The sequence below is a fragment of the Rhinopithecus roxellana genome, chromosome 9 (genome assembly GCF_007565055.1).
Source record: "Rhinopithecus roxellana isolate Shanxi Qingling chromosome 9, ASM756505v1, whole genome shotgun sequence".
In the NCBI taxonomy this organism is placed as follows: Eukaryota; Metazoa; Chordata; class Mammalia; order Primates; family Cercopithecidae; genus Rhinopithecus; species Rhinopithecus roxellana.
The window spans coordinates 54947505-54965029 of NC_044557.1; the positions used below are offsets into that span (position 1 = coordinate 54947505).

At 34.4% G+C, this 17525-nt stretch overlaps 2 protein-coding genes across 3 annotated transcripts in view; both read left to right on the forward strand.

The window, feature by feature from the left end:
• The first annotated feature begins 2 nt into the window (after window positions 1-2).
• OTUD6B (OTU deubiquitinase 6B) lies at window positions 3-16748 on the forward strand. Of its 2 annotated transcripts, XM_030937652.1 has the most exons (8): window positions 132-276; window positions 966-1117; window positions 3377-3457; window positions 6221-6360; window positions 7991-8303; window positions 10260-10321; window positions 13683-13789; window positions 14442-16057. In XM_030937652.1, exons 4-8 carry the CDS (start codon window positions 6349-6351, stop codon window positions 14524-14526), a joined length of 579 nt encoding a protein of 192 aa, XP_030793512.1. In that variant the 5' UTR covers window positions 132-276; window positions 966-1117; window positions 3377-3457; window positions 6221-6348; the 3' UTR covers window positions 14527-16057. The 2 variants fall into 2 exon arrangements, with proteins under 2 accessions (XP_010352145.1, XP_030793512.1); XM_010353843.1 differs by lacking the exon at window positions 6221-6360 and having other exon boundaries at window positions 3-276; window positions 14442-16748.
• The window catches only part of LRRC69 (leucine rich repeat containing 69), a 134364-nt gene continuing 130530 nt past the window's right edge, over window positions 13692-17525 (forward strand). Inside the window, exon 1 of the mRNA XM_030937651.1 lies at window positions 13692-13789. The gene's annotated coding sequence lies outside the window, so the exon portion shown is untranslated. The remainder of the gene's footprint in view (window positions 13790-17525) is intronic.

Here is a 17525-nt window from a genome sequence, read left to right on the forward strand (position 1 = left end):
GTGCGCACGCGTAGCACCCCATTCAGGCTTCCCCTCTTTGCAGTGGCTTGGTTTAGATCCGGTGCCGCCTTGAAGGCGGGGCTGGGTCCCAGCCGTAGCCAATGGAGCCCCGGGTGAGGGTTGAGGGGTGGAAGGTGCCTACCAGCCGATGGTACAGGTTTCTTCCAGCGCTTGTGCTGGGCTACCTGGTCCTCATGGAGGCGGTCTTGACCGAAGAGCTTGATGAGGAAGAGCAGCTGGTGAGAAGGCATCGCAAAGAGAAGAAGGAGTTGCAAGGTGAGGCGGAAGGAAGCGGGAATCTGGAAGCCGCCGCGACTGGAGGAAGGGCGCGTGGCGGGTCGGATCTGGGGCATCTTAAGGCGTGACTTACCTGGATCACCCTAGACTTCCCCTAGTAGCAAGTGGCCTCTTCTCTCCCGCCTTCCCTGCTCCGGAGGCCCTTTAATTCCCCAACCTTCAGAGGCTTCCCCTTCTGAGGCCTGCCGCGTGCCCCCTACCCCGCGGCGCCGCGTGGGTGCTGGTGTCTGAAAATACCTCGAAGCCGCGGTCTTGGACCCAGACTGGCTCCCTCCCAAACCCACTATGCCTCCCTTTTCTATACCTGCCCCAGTTACCAATACTTGTCCCTAATGGGTGTATTTTGAATGGACTCACCTCAGTTTAGGAGGTTCAGAAAGGATAGCAGAAAGATTTAAAACTTGCTACAGTCAGGTTTTTTTCCTTCTCCTATCTCACCAAACAACCGAAACATATTCAAGATTTTGTTAATGAAGTTTTTTGGGTTTTCTTTGGTCTCAGCTTCATCTGGGCCCTTCTGTCTCTGTAGCTGTCTGTTATGTGATGACTGTTTCTTCTATAATTACGTTTTCTGTACCTTTCTCCCCTTACTATCCCCTTATTGGTTCCTGTCTCTCATCTTCTTTTACTCCTGCGTGTCTGACTTAATGATTTTAATGGCTTTTCAGCCAAAATTCAGGGCATGAAGAATGCTGTTCCCAAGAATGACAAGAAGAGGAGGAAGCAACTCACCGAAGATGTGGCCAAGTTGGAAAAGGAAATGGAACAGAAACATAGAGAGGAACTGGAGCAATTGAAGCTGACTACTAAGGAGAATAAGGTATGTGAAATAAACGTTTGTCGTTGCCCACACCATTTGAAAACAGCTGTCCACTTCTCTTAAATTGCTTATTATCTAAAATCATAAAATGGGTAGGGAAATGAAATCACTTAGTTATGCTCATGCATCACTTCTCATTAATGTTTTTGTGACCAAGTTCATAGGACAGTGTGTTTTTACAAGGGAGATCAGCAAAGAAAGTGCTATACTTCTTTACCTATACTTCTTTACCTATACTTCTTTACCTATTTACTTGCCCAAAAGATGAAGCTTCACCAAATGAAAGTTGGAAGACCAGGCATCTGATCCCAGAATTGCGACTGACTGGGATTGTAACCCGAGCAAGGTTACTTAATCTTTCTGAGCTCAAATTTTCCCACATATATAATACGATACAAATATTTCTGCTGTCTAAGCACAGGTTTTTGTAAGAATCAAGAAAGTGAATGTGAAATCATTTTTAAATTATAAAACTGCTTTATGAACAAGTTGTAATGAATGAAATTTTACTGATGTTTCTTGTAAGTTGGAGCATCCTAACTTTCATAATTTTAGCTAATATTTATGTTATCGTTGGAGCTAATATATATGTGCCAAACACTTTGTTTTATATATGTTATCTAATTTAACCTCACTAACACTGTGAATTATTACCTATGAAGTAAGTGTACATAATCCCATTTTTCAAATGGGAAACAGGGTTAGAGAGATTAAGAACTTTGTCCAGAAGTCGTAACAGCCATTAATTGCCAAAGCCAGAATTCCAAATGAGAACTATCTTACTCCAGGAAGTGAATACTGAATTCTGTTATAGCTTTGTATAGTGTGGTATTTATTGTATGGGTTTTGGATGTGAAAGGTCATATAGACTCCACAGCTTCCATCTTTGATAGCAAGTTCTTGCCGTACTTAAATTTTGGTTGATTTTTGGTTTGCTGTTGACAAGTGCAGCTGTCTGTGCTATTTACAATGGTCCTTACATTAAATATAGTCTAAATTTCTTTAACTTTGTTAGTCATTATTTCCCAACTTTCCTTGCCTTTAATATACTTCATCTCCAGGTAACAAGGCATGATACTCCAGGTGTTAAATTGTGATGTGACAATTGTGGTGGTCCTAATTGTCTCCCCATCTTTTCTGTTAGTGAGATAGTTTTGTTTGCTCCCTCAGACCTTTCAATTTTGAGGTTTCTTTCCCAGGTTTCCAAGGACAAAAGTGTTTGATTCATAAGCTACTTGGGGTCCTACTGTTAAAACACAAACTCCCATTCTACTTTGAACTATTTATCTTTTTCATTAATTTAAATTGGTTTTCTTTTCTGAATACTACCAAAACTAATACCATTGCTTTTTTATTTTTCAGATGCATCTCTTTTATCTTGCCTATTGTCAATATAGTTGTTTGTAAATTTTAGCAGATTCCTCTGAAGAATCACAAGACTTCTAATTTCACTATAGTTGATAGCCACTCTTTGAAGTCTCTATCTGATTTTGATATTTTGATCATTTGGGATATAGCCTTTGGAGACTTCTGTCTCTTTGTATTAAAGGCCTTGAGTTGTTTTATGCATGTGTTATACCAAAAACTGGCTTAACTTATAGTTGCAGTAATACTAGCTACTCATCCTTATGGTTAAAAGTCTAGCATCTTTTTTTTTTTTTTTTTTTTTTTTACTCTAGCAAGCACACATTAGCCATTTAGGATTGATTATAATATCAAATGATATTGTAAATTAAATATATTTTCTGCCTGCAGTTATCAGTTTGTAGATGGAAAAGGGTAGGGTAGGAAAAGCTCAACTTCCTACTAGAGTCAAGGATTAGTACTCATCAGATTTTGGCTAATTAAGATGGAAGAAGGCTTCTCTTGCCAGTTGAGGTTATGCAGGTGATAATGAACTGAGCCAGCACATGACCTGTATCTTATACATACTGTCAGTAGTCAGAGAAAAGAAGAGTGGAGTGCCAAATGAATTGGCACTTACAGGAAGTACACTACTGCATTTAGATTAATGGAGTAAGCATTCTAAGAAAGAAGGAAAGCATGCAGGGATGAGCATGATCTTTGAAGGAAACTTCTTGAGAACTTGTCAAATTCTTCCATAAAAATAGAGACGGGAGACAAAACCATATTATCTAGTACAGTGTCTATTGCTGTTATTCAGATTTGAAGTGTGGGATTAGATATATTTATGATTTTCAATAATTTAATTTAAAAAGTATTTTACATTGACTTGTTAATGCTTTTTGTTTCCTTCAGATAGATTCTGTTGCTGTTAACATTTCAAACTTGGTGCTTGAGAATCAGCCACCTCGGATATCAAAAGCACAAAAGAGACGGGTATGAAAGTCATGTCACCAAGTATATAAGTTAGTGCTGTGTGTTCAATACTATCTTAGGTCTTGTTATAGGAAGAGAATGAAAAAAAAATGATGCAGTTCCTTGTCAAGGGACTTGGACTAACATTTATTAAGGACCTGCTGTGTGTTATATACTATGCTAAGCTGCTTATATGACATCTCATTTAGTCCTGACAATAATCCTGTGAAGTAGGATTTCTTATCCCCATTTTATGGAGAAGAAAATGGTCCTAAGAGAATATAAAATAACATACTCAGGTTGCAGCTCTCATAGGAGAGTGAAGCTGGGAGTGAGAGAATATAAAATAACATATTCAGGTTGCAGCTCTCATAGGAGAGTGAAGCTGGGAGTGGGAGTGCAAAGTAGTTTTTTTTACAAATATATTATCCCAGACTTAAAAATTCAGAATGTGGGCCCAGGGGATTGTGATGCACAACCCTGGCTAAGAACTATACCATTGGGTGAGAAATAAGGATTTGAACCTAGAAGTTAATGTGTAGGTACATGTTCTTAGATAATTATGTAGGTATCTATATAATGGTTACAAACTTCTTAGATAATTATATAGGTAGCTATATAATGGTTAATTATGAAAATTTAGAGAAGGGAAAGTTCATTATGCTAATAATGGGCTGGAACTTGAAAGAAATATTATTTAGATAAGATATTCCAAATAGAAACAGCATGCACAAAAACAAATGTGGGGATGATATATTGCATTATTGAAGAGCTATAAGGAAACTGATTTATTGGAAGTAGCTAGTTCATATCAGCATTATAGAAATGAGATTAGATTGGTAAGTCCCTTTGAATTTGAAAAATAAAAATGATTAAATTCAGTCTTTTTAGTTACGAGTATTATTTTATTAACACTTGATGTTTTCTATGATTTAAATGTATATTTTTAAACTCGTTTTGCATCTTATGACATAGTATGTAATTTAGTAGAGCATGGAGTTTAGTGTCAAACAGATGAGGTTTTAATTTCATTTACTATTATACTTTGGGTATGGTTCTTTAAGCTTCAGTTTCACATCTATAAAACGGGCAAATTATAGCTACTTCATAAGCTAATTCATTGTGAATATTAAATACTGTACTATTTCCAAAGCCTTTAACACGGGCCTGGAGAACTAATGAGTCAACAAATGATAGTATCGTTTCTATGTTAAGTAGTGCATAGTATGCCTCTTAAAAATAAAACCTAAAAGTAATGTCTTTTTCCATATTAAGTAGTGCATAGTATGCCTTTTAAAAAATTAAACCTAAAAGCAATGTCTTTTTTTGTTTGAAAGTTGATGAAATGCACAGAGTCAAACATTTCTCATTCTTGTATAGAATTTTATTCTTGAGTAAATATAATTGTGAATTTTGTAGATTCATAAAATTTAGATCTCATGGAATCTTGGAGATTGTCTGCTTATGATACACATTCTTTTGTGATGATCTCACAGTTGTCGTCTAGCTTCTATAGATCAAAAAGGAAAGGCAGAATTTTTGCATGCCAGTAGCATAACAAAATATTGGAATTACATCTACTTAGTAATTGAAGCATCTTATAATAGCCTATTTAATTCTGGAAAACCTAAGGGCACAAGTCCTGTCTTTATCAAAACTTGTTCCTCCCCAGGTGGACCTCTGACAACAAAACAAACAAAATGAAAACTCCCTTACTTTTCTCAAAAATTTTGTTACTTTTCCCTAAGATACTGCACAACTGGAATTAATACCTTTGTCAGTTATACTCTCAAACCATTTAGTATCTTTTATAGTCAGCTGCTTTAACACTTGGCAGAAAAAAGTGCCCAAGTAATGTTTTTACAGTGTTATATTAACGGGATTTTAGAACAGAAAACATTAAATGTTTATAATGCTTAAGAAAATGGAACCTGAAGTCAGGATGCGCAATTGGGTGTTTGATTATTTGGAACCTCCTTTTTTGCCAGAAGCACCAAGGAATGAAAAATCATTTAATTAATGATATTTATCTTTGGGAAAGATACAACTCTGGGAGAAAAACACGACAAAACTTTATAAAGATTTATTTTAAGAATATCGTGGAATATTGTAGAGCATATCTCTTTATTTTTAGTCTAGAAGAACATAGTATTTTATTTAATTCAAAGAACTTAGAAGCTTTTTGATATGATAGAAAGAGTCTAAAACAGAACTTAGAAGAACTGGCTTCCAAAAATATGGAATTTGAGGGCTGGAATGAGATTGAATTCAATTTCTGTATTTTCCAATGAGAAAGTAGAGACCCAGATTCTCTCAGTGGTACACTAAAAGTTTGATACAAACCCAGGACTGGTGTCCAGCTCTTAATATTCCCTTTGAGTCTTCTTTGCTATATTACTATATCAACATGACTCTAGTTTTATTGACAATATATATATGATTTACATGCTATTTTCATCTTTTATATGTTTTTATTAGAACTTAGTAGTGCCATTCTATCTCCAGTACTATAGCTGTAGAAACCAAAGTGCCTTGTGCTCTTGGGAAACTATATACTGCTGGAAAAAGAATTCAGTGGATTTCTTACCTAGTGCCCTGAAAAGGAAACTCAGTTGCTTTGTTCTAATGAAGCAAAGCATGAAGGGAAAAAATGAAATGATTAGAATTAGTATTTTAGTTGCTTAAACAGTTTTGCAGATAGGATAAAGTGCCACTCTTCAAGTAAATAGTACATGACATCATTAACTCCAGCTCCCATCTGCTCCAACTTTTATTCTGATTCAGGTGCCTGGATAGAAGGAGCTCTCTGTGTTGTCCTTGGTCCCTGCTCTGCTCTTACCAGCTGTATGGCCTTTGGAAATCTTTCTGCGTGCTGTTTCCTCAGAAGAGGAAAATGAGGGGTTTTGGATTAGATGATATCTAAGGTGCTTATTCTTCCTCTCCCCTCTGAAACTTTTTTAGTCTTTTATAAAGTAATAGTGCCATCTTGTGTTTTAAGATTTTATGCCTCTGTGATCCACAGTTCTAATAAATAAAAATAAGTGAAATAAATTTGTTCCTATTACTTATATAAACCTTAAATAGGCTATGTTTTATTAGGGAGATATTACTGCTTTTCATTCAGGTAACTTAGAAATCACTTTAGGTTCATCTAGCATGGCAGATAACAGGCAAGTACTACAGGTACATGACAATAAGTTTAGTTGAAACTTGCCTTCCCATTCACTTTTGTTCCAAGGAGGAATTAGAGCTAGCGGTATGGAATTCTTTACCTTTTCCTATTCTTGGCTTACCAAATCCTTCACTGTAACTTATTACTAATATCAATTTATGTAACTTAGTTTTTATTTTTAAATTATAAAGCAGTTTCCCCTCGAGTGTGCAAACAATATATATGGTAGATAATTAGAAAGATGCAGAAAAACATACATACAGACATACACACATAAACACCCACCCCAAAATGAAACTTATTTTGGAATCCTGTCGTCCAGAGAAAAGCACTAGAAATATTTTGTGTATATTGCAGTTTCTTTTTACTACTATGTTAAGTATAGACCTACTGTATATTAACTATATGCCTGTCCTTTTTGCCTCCAATTTCATCTCTTGATACTTTTCTCTGGCACTGTAGCTCTATGAACTGTTTTTAGCTATGAAACATATAGTACTTTCTGGTTTTTGATCATTACTAGTCCATCTGTTAGGAATTTTTTTTCCTTTCTTCTTCCCCAACCTTCCCTCCACACATCCTGTCTATTCTTTGTGTCACAAATCTCTCATTGCCCTCACCCCACTCCATCCTTGCATATGTTTCCATGGGAGGAGCTTATCAGACATTTTGCATAAGGAAAGCAAATTGTAGAATTTAACATATGATACCATTTTTATTGAGAATTTATACATTATTTCAAGAGTATACTATATTTATTAAAATGAATAGAAAAGCAATCTAGAAGGATACATACCAAACCTCTAGAGCAAGCACTGGGATGACAGTGGTGTTAGGGGAGCTTTAGTCCATCTCTTATGTTTTAGTTTTTTTTTTTTTACAAAGTATTTGTTAATTAAATGTATGTGTATACAGACATTTTAAAAAGCTAGATAAAAAGGGTGTCTGCCTGTACCCTTCTAAAGGCTGTGTCATATTAACACGTTACTGGTGTAGTGATAAGAAGGCTGGATTAGCCTGGGTTTTATATAATAATAATGTGCTTTAAGGCCTAGGATAAATCAGTCTTAAGATAATACTTTGAAATCAGTAAGTAAAGTTTATAGAAACTTGGCATGTAGCTTTTAAGTGGACTTTAAAGAAAAATTAGAGGGCTTTCTTAATGTTCAGTATAGAGCAAGATGTGGAAACACACAAATGAGTAAGATAGTAAGGAGCTTACCTTGTAGAAAATTCTTGAGATGATCAATGTGATAGTGCTTGTGCCAGAAGGGAGAAAAAATACCAAAAAGTTTTGAGACCTTTACATTTCCATTCCCTTAATAAATGAGAATTAGTCCTAATTATTATGTATTAACTTTCATCTATTCTCCTTTTCTTAGGAAAAGAAAGCTGCATTGGAAAAGGAGCGAGAAGAACGGATAGCTGAAGCTGAAATTGAAAACTTATCAGGAGCCAGACATATGGAAAGTGAGAAACTTGCTCAAATATTGGCAGCTAGACAGTTAGAAATGAAACAGATTCCATCTGATGGCCACTGTATGTATAGAGCCATTGAAGATCAACTGAAAGAAAAGGATTGTGCTCTGACTGTGGTTGCCTTGAGAAGTCAGACCGCTGAGTATATGCAAAGCCATGTGGAAGACTTTCTGCCATTTTTAACAAACCCAAATACAGGAGATATGTATACTACAGGTAATTTATTTTTCTTTACTATATTTTATTGTTGCTTTGTTGTAGTTGTTTTTAAATAAAATGCTTTCTAGCACTGAGCGTGAGAAGAACCCAGATGAACCTTATGAGGAAAAAGCATCACAAGATTTAGGCAGAATTATTTTCTGTAATTTTAGTAGATGCTGGTATGTTTTTCTCTATTAAGATTTCTTAATTACTTAGTTATTTTGTAATTATAATATGTTACTCATTTTATGTAAGATAGAAATGGGAATAAGATTAATCATTTTTGAAAAAAATGTAAGTTCATATTTGACAAAGTGAATGAAGTATTGAAGGTATGCTTCAGGAAGTGTATATAGGGTCTGAAGACCATAAGGAGAGAATGACTAGGAAAACCATTTTCTCCTTTTATCCTGTAATTTAGGAACTTTACTTTTATTTACAATAAGCTGTAATTAGGAAGATTACTGTTCAAGTAAAACAAATGAGTTAATAACCTGCTTTATTCTATACAATACGTTCCACAGTTAAGATAAAATATTTATGAGGAAGTAAAAAAGTACACAACTAGCAGATGAGGAAGAGAGCAAGTAAAAATCTGAATAGGTTTTGGGGGAGTAAAGCATGGAATAGAGGACTATTAGTCCTTGAGAGAAGATGGCGGGTTTGGCAGTATCCATTGGGAACAAGTCATATGGCTAGAATGGGTTGGAGAGAGAAAGGTTAAGGTTGACTTTCCTTTAGTGGAGTCTGTCCTCCATAGAGGAAAGGTAGAGAATGATGCAGAATTGATAAGAATAAGCATTGGCAGTCAAGTATGTCTCCTTTAGTTTGTATGGCTTAAGGTATCTGTTGACAGATCTCAAGAGTGACTTAAGCATATCTAATTCTGTAGCAAATTAATTTCCCATAGATGTCATATTGGAAATGTTAACTTATCTCTTGCTGTTTTAGATCATTGCTGTTTTCTAAATAAATAGATTTGCTATGGGACATAAAACACATTTTTCCATATATCTTGATACATGCATAGGCAGTGTGATAAATGACTCTTCAGTCATTTATCTCCCAGATTACTAAATCATTGAAACTCCCCAATTGCGCTAGTTGTGGGGCATAGAGGAGGTGGCAGTTCAGTATGCTGAGTCAGAGAAAAACACAAAAGACTTAATTATGTTTATTCAATCAATATTAATTGAGGCACTGTTCTGAACACTGAGTATTTAATAGGGTCTGAGACAAACACATGAGACATATTTTTCTTTTAGATGTCCATAATTTCTTTCCCTCCGTCAAGGATAATTGTTTTCCATTTTAACATACCATATAAAAAGGTGTATACACAAAATATACCCATTGTAAATTTAGTGATTAGGTCTTTTACTTCTCAGGGCTGATCTGAAAAGCCCTTTCCTTGGTTAGAACTGACACTTATGCAGATAATGTAAGTGCTTCCAAAATAACAAGTGGAGGCACTGTTTGATGCTATCTCTGGGGAAGAAATTTCAATTTATCTGTACTTTTACTCGAATTCTCTTCATATATTTCCCGGAGTCTTACAGTAAACCTGATTATACAGGAATTACTTTTTTTTTTGTCTTTCATGGTATTCTGTTGGATGCAGGTTTGGGCTTCAAAACACATGTCAAGATAGTGAATATTGTGGCAGTTCTGGGGGTCATTGCTTGGGGTAGAGTGAGGTAGGTTTGTTATATAGGTAGGGTATCTGGACCTCCAACAGAAGAAGAAAAGCCGAAATGGACTCCTTTGTTCTTGGATGGAAATGTGGTAGAAAGTTGGGGTGAATTAAGTTTGGACCTGGTAGTTAGATTAGAGTCTGGAGGATACTGATAAAGAAGGAGAACGTTTATAACTTGGGCATTTTTGTCAGGAATTGTGGAAACTATTAAAGGGATTTTGTAACATGAGTTACAAAAATTATTTAAGTGCTTTGTTCTGACCTATTCTCTACAGAAGAGTTTCAGAAGTACTGTGATGATATTGTAAACACAGCTGCGTGGGGAGGTCAGCTTGAGGTAAGTTTGTAGTTATTCATAGTGATTGTGGTTTGTTCCTTCTGTAGGTTTTAGATGTTTCTCAGCTGCTCCCAATTTCTCTTTGAAGATTCCTTTTCTTTATGTATTTGCTATTCTCAACTGACAAAGAAATAGGGATTGTAATTAAAGTATGTATGTTGAGGGACTGAAGCACTATTTCATTTTAAATAGCTCAGTGTTAGATCTGTGTGTTGGAGATACATATGTGTAAGTCTTTTCATTGTGATACTAGTATTGGCAATACATTTGATTTTCTGGACTTAGGAAAGTGAAAATTTTACTGAAGTAAAGTAAAATTTAGCCTAGTAGCTCAGCTGATCAAAGTCACTTTTGGAAAAGTATCTTTTTTACATCAGAAATGGAAAAAAAAAATTATATGAAATTACAGACCAAATCCTACCACAACATATTTATTACAATTGTTTTTGAATTCCTAATTGATAGTGACTGACTTACTTGAAAGCAGTAGTTGATGCATTAAATTCATATGTAAGAAAACAGTATATTCAGTCACGTAACGGGAAGTTACCAAGATTTCTTTTTAGCTCTAATTTTAAAAAATCTGACTGTTAACTCTGTTTTGTTGAAACAAAAAAAAAAAAAAAAAAAAAAAAAAAACACAGTTAAGTAGGCCAGATGATGATGAAGCAGCCTGGGTATTAGACGGGATAAGAAAGAAAGTCCTAGGTTCAAGTCCTGGCATTTTCTTCTACCTCTCTGTTTTGTGGCCACAGGGAGTCAGCCATCCTCCCAAGCTTGAGTTTCTTGATTACTATATGGCCACAATAAACCCTCTCTGTGTACTCAGTAGAGCATTTTTGAGCATTAAGTAAGGCAGAGAGTACCTGCATAAAAGTTTGTAAGCTGGAGTGCCAGATGGATGAACCTAGGCAGTGCAATTAGTAATATATAATGATGATTAATCATCATGAATAGTCTGTGGCTCTAAATAATTCACTAAGAACTGCTTCATTTGAAGATGCAACATGAAAGTTGCTCCAAAATCTTTTTCTTAGTGGTGCTGTGTATGTGCATTTCCACCAGAGGGAACTGTATCTATTAGATTTCTATGCCTCTGAAACTCAGAAAGTTTTCATAGTGGCTTTGTTACTACATTAGGAATAGTTAAAAATACTTGAACTTTCTTAAAAGGATCCTTCATGTGAGTATTAGAGATTAAATCAAGAAATTAAGAAAAGCCTTTTAAAACATCTTTTGAAGGATACTTACACTTTTTTTTTCATCTGTGAATTCATTTAAAGTAAGAGTTGCAGTTTTCCCAATAGAGTAAATTTAAGTTATTAAAGAGGAAATCATTCTATGATTTCTGAAGTTAGAAGGCGTGGTAGGATTTCCAGAGTTTGGTTCCCATCCTCTATTCTATGCTAGTTTCTTTAAAATGATGTTTTAGGTATAAGAAAAATGTGCTTCAAAGGAACGTTTTTGATTTACCGCCATGCGGCACAGCCTTTTCCATATTTTTTGAAGTAATTTCTTACATTCTTTGAAAACCTCAGGAAGGACTATGTTCATCAATGGAATGTTCTTGTAATGGGGCAAGTACATATCCCATGGATTGTACTTCATAATGCCCCATGGATTAGGGCATTATGATTTTTATTTTCTTTTTGAGACAGAGTCTCGCTTTGTCACCCAGGCTGGAGGGCAGTGGTGCTATCCATCATTGTTCACTGCAGTCTCAATCTTCTAGGCTTAAGCTTTCTTCCTACTCCTGAGTTGCTAGGACTACAGGCATGCACCACCATGCCTGGCTGATTTTTGTATTTTTTGTAGAAACGGGGTCTCCCTGTGTTGCCCAGGCTGATCTCGAACTCCTGAGTTCAAGTGGCTTTGAAAAGTCTCGTAACCCTTTTTTTGCCTTAGATTCTAGGTCTTTAAAATAACAACAGTACCTATCCCATAAAAATATTTATTTAGATGGGATTCAGTTTAAAGAAATGAGACAAATTCAAAGGTAAATAGTTATTCTCTGTCAGATTTAAATCTCTAAAGGAATTAATACACAAAGTGTTTAAAGTGCTTGAGTGCTTCGTCATGTGTCTTTTTTTTTTTGAAACAGGATCTCACTCTGTCACCCCAGTTGTTGGAGTACAGTGGCGTGATCTTGGCTCACTGCAACCTCTGCCTCCCAGGCTCAAATGATCCCTCACGCCTCGTTAATTTTTGTATTTTTTTGTAGAGACAGGGTTTTTACCATGTTGCCCAGGCTGGTCTCGAATGCCTGGACTCAAGGGATCTGCCTGCCTCGGCCTCCCAAAGTGCTGGAATTATAGGTGTGAGCCACCGTGCCTGGCCCGTAATCGTAATAAGTCTTAAAAAATGTTAGCATTAATGTTCATTATTCACCATTATTCATCTGGCTTTAGGCTCTTAATTTTATATTGTGTGGTATGAAATTACTTAAAATTGTGTATTTTAATCAGATAGAAATTCATTGATAGGGGAGTATAATTCATATATATATCTCATTCTACTCTTGCTTTGAAAATTATAGAACAGTGGTTGTCAACAGTATTTATAGATTAGAATCATCTGAAAACTTAAAAAAAAATATATTTTGTTCTTCCCCCCTGCCCGTTTTCTCACACTGTAATTTATTTGGCCTGGTGCTTGAGCAATGGTATTTTAAAAATCTTTTTGTTATGAACATTTTCAAGCATATTTAAAAGTAGAGAGACTAGTATAATATACCTAGTCTCCCCTTTGCCGCTCTTCATTAGCTGTGGCATTGATATGTTTTACAAAGCTGTTGTGTAGGCAGGACTTGAGCAGTCTCTGCATTTGATTTAATAAATACAAGTTGAGCATCCCTAATCTGAAAATTTGAAATCTGAAATGCTCCCAAATCAAATTTTTTGAGGGCTGACATCACAAGTGGAAAATTCTACACTGTATGTGACAGGTCACAGTTCAAAACTTAGTTTCATGCACAAAGTTATTTAAAATATTCTATAAAATTACCTTCATCCTATGTGTGTAAGATATGTATGAAACATGAATGAATTTTGTGTTTAGCTTTGAGTCCCATCCTCAAGATATCTCGTGTAGTATATGCAAATATTCCTAAATCTGAAAAAATTCAAAATCTAAAACAATTCTGGTTCCAGGCATTTAGGATAAGGGATATTCAATCTGTATTATATTTATTCAACAGGTATTTATTAAGTTCCCACTATATACCAGGATCTCTGTGTACAGTGGTGAACAGAACATATCCCTGCTGTGACTGGTTGCACATTCACACATACTTCAGTAGTTTACTATTTGAATGTGATTTACATTTTTATTTTCCTTACTCATACTTTTTTTCTTCCTATAGCTAAGAGCTCTGTCTCACATTTTACAAACACCAATAGAGATAATACAGGCAGATTCTCCTCCCATTATAGTTGGCGAAGAATATTCAAAAAACCCGCTAATACTTGTGTAAGTACCTAGACATTTTTACTTTTATTTTTTACAATACAAAAAAACATAAACAATTTTAGATTATATGTGTTAAAATATATGACTTAGATAATTTTTTAAACGTCTAGCGATTTATTTTTGTGTGTGAGTTAAGAATAAAGTCATTTCTAAAGGTTATAGAATTTTAGGACTAGTTTGTATATTGTCCTGGTTTGACATTAGTAATGCTAAAAGTTTCTCAACAAGTGTAAAAGTTGAAATACATTCATGTTACTTGTTTATTCCTTAGATTTATTTTTCTTCATTTTTGATTTTACATGATTTAGAAATCTCTTCTGAAGTACAGCATGCAGGATTTGCTATTGGCTTTAGTATTTGTCAACTAAACCTATTAAGATAGTCATCAATGGCTAGGTGACAATTTAAGCTTATTGAACCCTCAGCATCTCAGCCTTTTCATTTTACCCCCAGTGTTTGAACCAGATCTTGCTGACTGCTGCCACTTTTCAAATGGTGTTGAACTCTTAGTTAATATGTCTACGTAGTCTATTGAGTGATGCCTATGTGGACTGAGTCATTCAGAATCATTGGTTTATATATATATAATAAGCATATATATATATATAAAAATTACTTTCATCAAAACTGCTCATTTTTTTTTTAATTTCAGATATATGAGACATGCATATGGCTTAGGAGAACATTATAATTCTGTTACACGGTTGGTAAACATAGTTACTGAAAATTGCAGCTAATTATACAATGTTGTATGTACAATTATGTTTTAATACAGTGTGCTGAACTGAGTATTTCTACCAAGAGTTGGGTTGTTCTATATGCTACTGAAAAACACAACTACCTTAAATCAGTTTTATGGCAAAGCTACTAACAGGTGTTTTTAGAAATATGTCAGAGATAAACTTTAACCAGTGTCGTCTTAGTGGAATTTTAAAAATTTGTAAGTTAATTGTGGAGAACATCATTCAGAGACCAAGATGGTACCCTATTAGCTGATACTTTCATTTATGTAAGATCGTGGACATTCTGTTTTGTGTTGGAACAAATTTTCAATGTTTTTAATTCTCCCTTTCCCCCCATTCCTAAAAACTTTCAAAATAACCATTTCAATGTAATTTGTCTTGAAGAAGTTTACCCAATATCTTTGTCATTGCAATAATGTAGTATGGTGATGGTCAATTTAATTATTGCTTATAAAATGAACTTGATTGCAGTAAGCATGGTATTGATGAGATTAATGCAGTGAAGCTTTATTATTAATATATATAGCCTTATCAAAGCATAACTAAGAAGGTTGCTTTAATAATTAAGAATTTAAAAATATTTATTTAGATAGGATTCAGTTGTTTAAAGAAGTGAGACAAATTCAAAGGTAAATAGGTATTCTCTGTCAAATTTAAATCTCTAAAGAATTAGAGATTAGTTTTTTATTTGTGTATAACTTAGAAAAGACCTAATAGATTACTGTCTTTTTAATGCATTTGTTATTCTTTGGTATTTTTTAAGCATTGGACTGGAGTTAGTACCATCATCTCTTGATTCTTTCATAACTACACATTTCGTATTTCCTTTTGTGTTTTCTACTTTGCTTTCCTTGAAGGAACAAGCATTTTGTGGCCTTTACCTTTGCGATTTTAGGGAGTAGCAGTGTAAAAGGTCCAAGGACACATTTACTTGAAATTCTTCCTCTTTTCTCATTTGTCTTACCAGATGTTCCCCTTCTTGCTTCATTCTCTAGGATTTGAAGAAAGCCATTGCCACTTATTTTATTAACCTTATTAATGTCACCTTTCCTTCAACTCAAATATTTGAGAAATTTTATGTTACATATATGAATGAAGTTGAAAGCTACTGTTTGGAAGCTAAGACTTGTATACAGTAGTTTTGTATATGAATGGTTATTCTAGTTCAGATTTCAGGTTACTCACAACAGTATTCTTTCTAAGAGGATATATATACAAACGTCTCTCATAATTTATATAAGGAAATACTATGAAAATGAGTTTTTTAGTTTGATGTATGTTTCCCAAACTAGAGATAAAACTAGAGATTTAATATCGCTTATAACATTTGAATTTTTGCCCCATGAGTACAACTAATTTTTTAAGTAAATATTGGGTTTATAATATGAAAAATGGGGTGTTAGTCTTTTCACATGCCCAGCAGGTAACAATGTGGGAAGCTGGCAGGGTCATTGATAGCAAGTAAGTACTTCCTGAAGGCTTTCCAGTTCAAAAGATTACAAGCCATTCTGCCTGCCAAACAAATTATATTCTGAAGATGTCTGTTTTGTAATCCTTGATGTGAATTTTTTAGTGTCTGAAATTTACAGAAGAATGAAATTGTAAAACACTAAATGCTCTGGGTTTATTTTGAAGTAATCTGTTACTTTAAAATTAAAATGTCAGCATTAGGAAGTAATAAACCAACGTATTATGAAACCCAGTATTATAAATGTTATCTACATCTAAAGTATTCTAAAGTAACTTATTGGCAGCCTTTTTTTTTTTCCTTATAACATTTAGAATCTTTTGTTATATGTCTATTTTTCAATTTTGTTATATTTTTAAGTTAAGTGGCCAATGTGGTTATGAACACAATTTGTATGGTCAGCTTCTGTTCTTTCCTAAAACTTCAGATAAATGTCATTTTAGCTATAACCTAAAAAAGTATTTAAATAAAATGACCAATGTTAATTTAAAAGCAGCATATGCTAATTTACTTTTTCATATGATGATGGTCTAATGGAAGTTACATAAGCTTTCTTTTGTCCTAACTCAGAAAAGTATATGTCAGAGTTCTGGAATATGTCTTTAGCCAAGAATTTTATTCACTTAAATATGTTTACAACTTGTATAAAGCAAAAAAGAATGTGTGTAACTATAGTGAACAATATAGTTTTGCTTATATTATGTGATGTTTGCCAAAAAAAGAATAAAAGATGAATGAATTAAATCAACATTTATTTGCTTGAATTGTCATTCTTTAACAATTCGAGAATTTAGAAGTGGAGAAAACTCATTTTGCTTTAGAATTTTATCCAGCCTTTACTTTGTCTTCACATATAATTGAAAATAATACAATCACAGATTCTTACATTTTAAGGGATTTCAAATAAATACATGACATAGCTTATGCCCCAGAGTAGAGAGAAATAAAGTAATAGCCATTTAAGCTATAGCTCTTAGAAATCAGGTGGAAGCTTAGAACCTTTTAGAATAATGAGTGTTTATTTAGGGTAAGCGAAAAATATTTTAAGACCCATAGATGTTAAAATAAAGAATAAACGTTTGTGTGCAAGAATGTGGAGCAGTAAGAAGGAAGTTTGTGCAAATTAATGTTTTCACACAATTGTTAATATATATTGTGCCTTCTTGGTACAGGTTCTTATGAACTAGCTGAAGGACTAGATCAGTTGATTTTCTGAGAATTTATTTGGGGATTTCATGCTTTTTTTTTTTTAAACTTTTATTGAACAGATGAAACGTTTTCCCTGCCTGTTATCACATACATTGATTGTTTCCTCTTGTCTTAAGTCTTTATCTTAGTTCTTATGGGGTTTTAATTCTTAACACATGAGTCTTTTTTTTTTTTTTTTTTTTTTTTTTTTTTTGAGGCGGAGTCTCGCTCTGTCGCCCTGACTGGAGTGCAGTGGCCAGATCTCAGCTCACTGCAAGCTCCGCCTCCCGGGTTTACGCCATTCTCCTGCCTCAGCCTCCCGAGTAGCTGGGACTAC

Bases quoted from the DNA above. Each gene is read 5' to 3' on its own strand.
- OTUD6B (XM_010353843.1), top strand. From the start codon at position 102: ATGGAGCCCCGGGTGAGGGTTGAGGGGTGGAAGGTGCCTACCAGCCGA. The intron at 277-965 runs GTGAGGCGGAAG...ATGGCTTTTCAG, and splicing joins AGAGAAGAAGGAGTTGCAAG to CCAAAATTCAGGGCATGAAG. The intron at 8,304-10,259 runs GTAATTTATTTT...TATTCTCTACAG, and splicing joins AGGAGATATGTATACTACAG to AAGAGTTTCAGAAGTACTGT.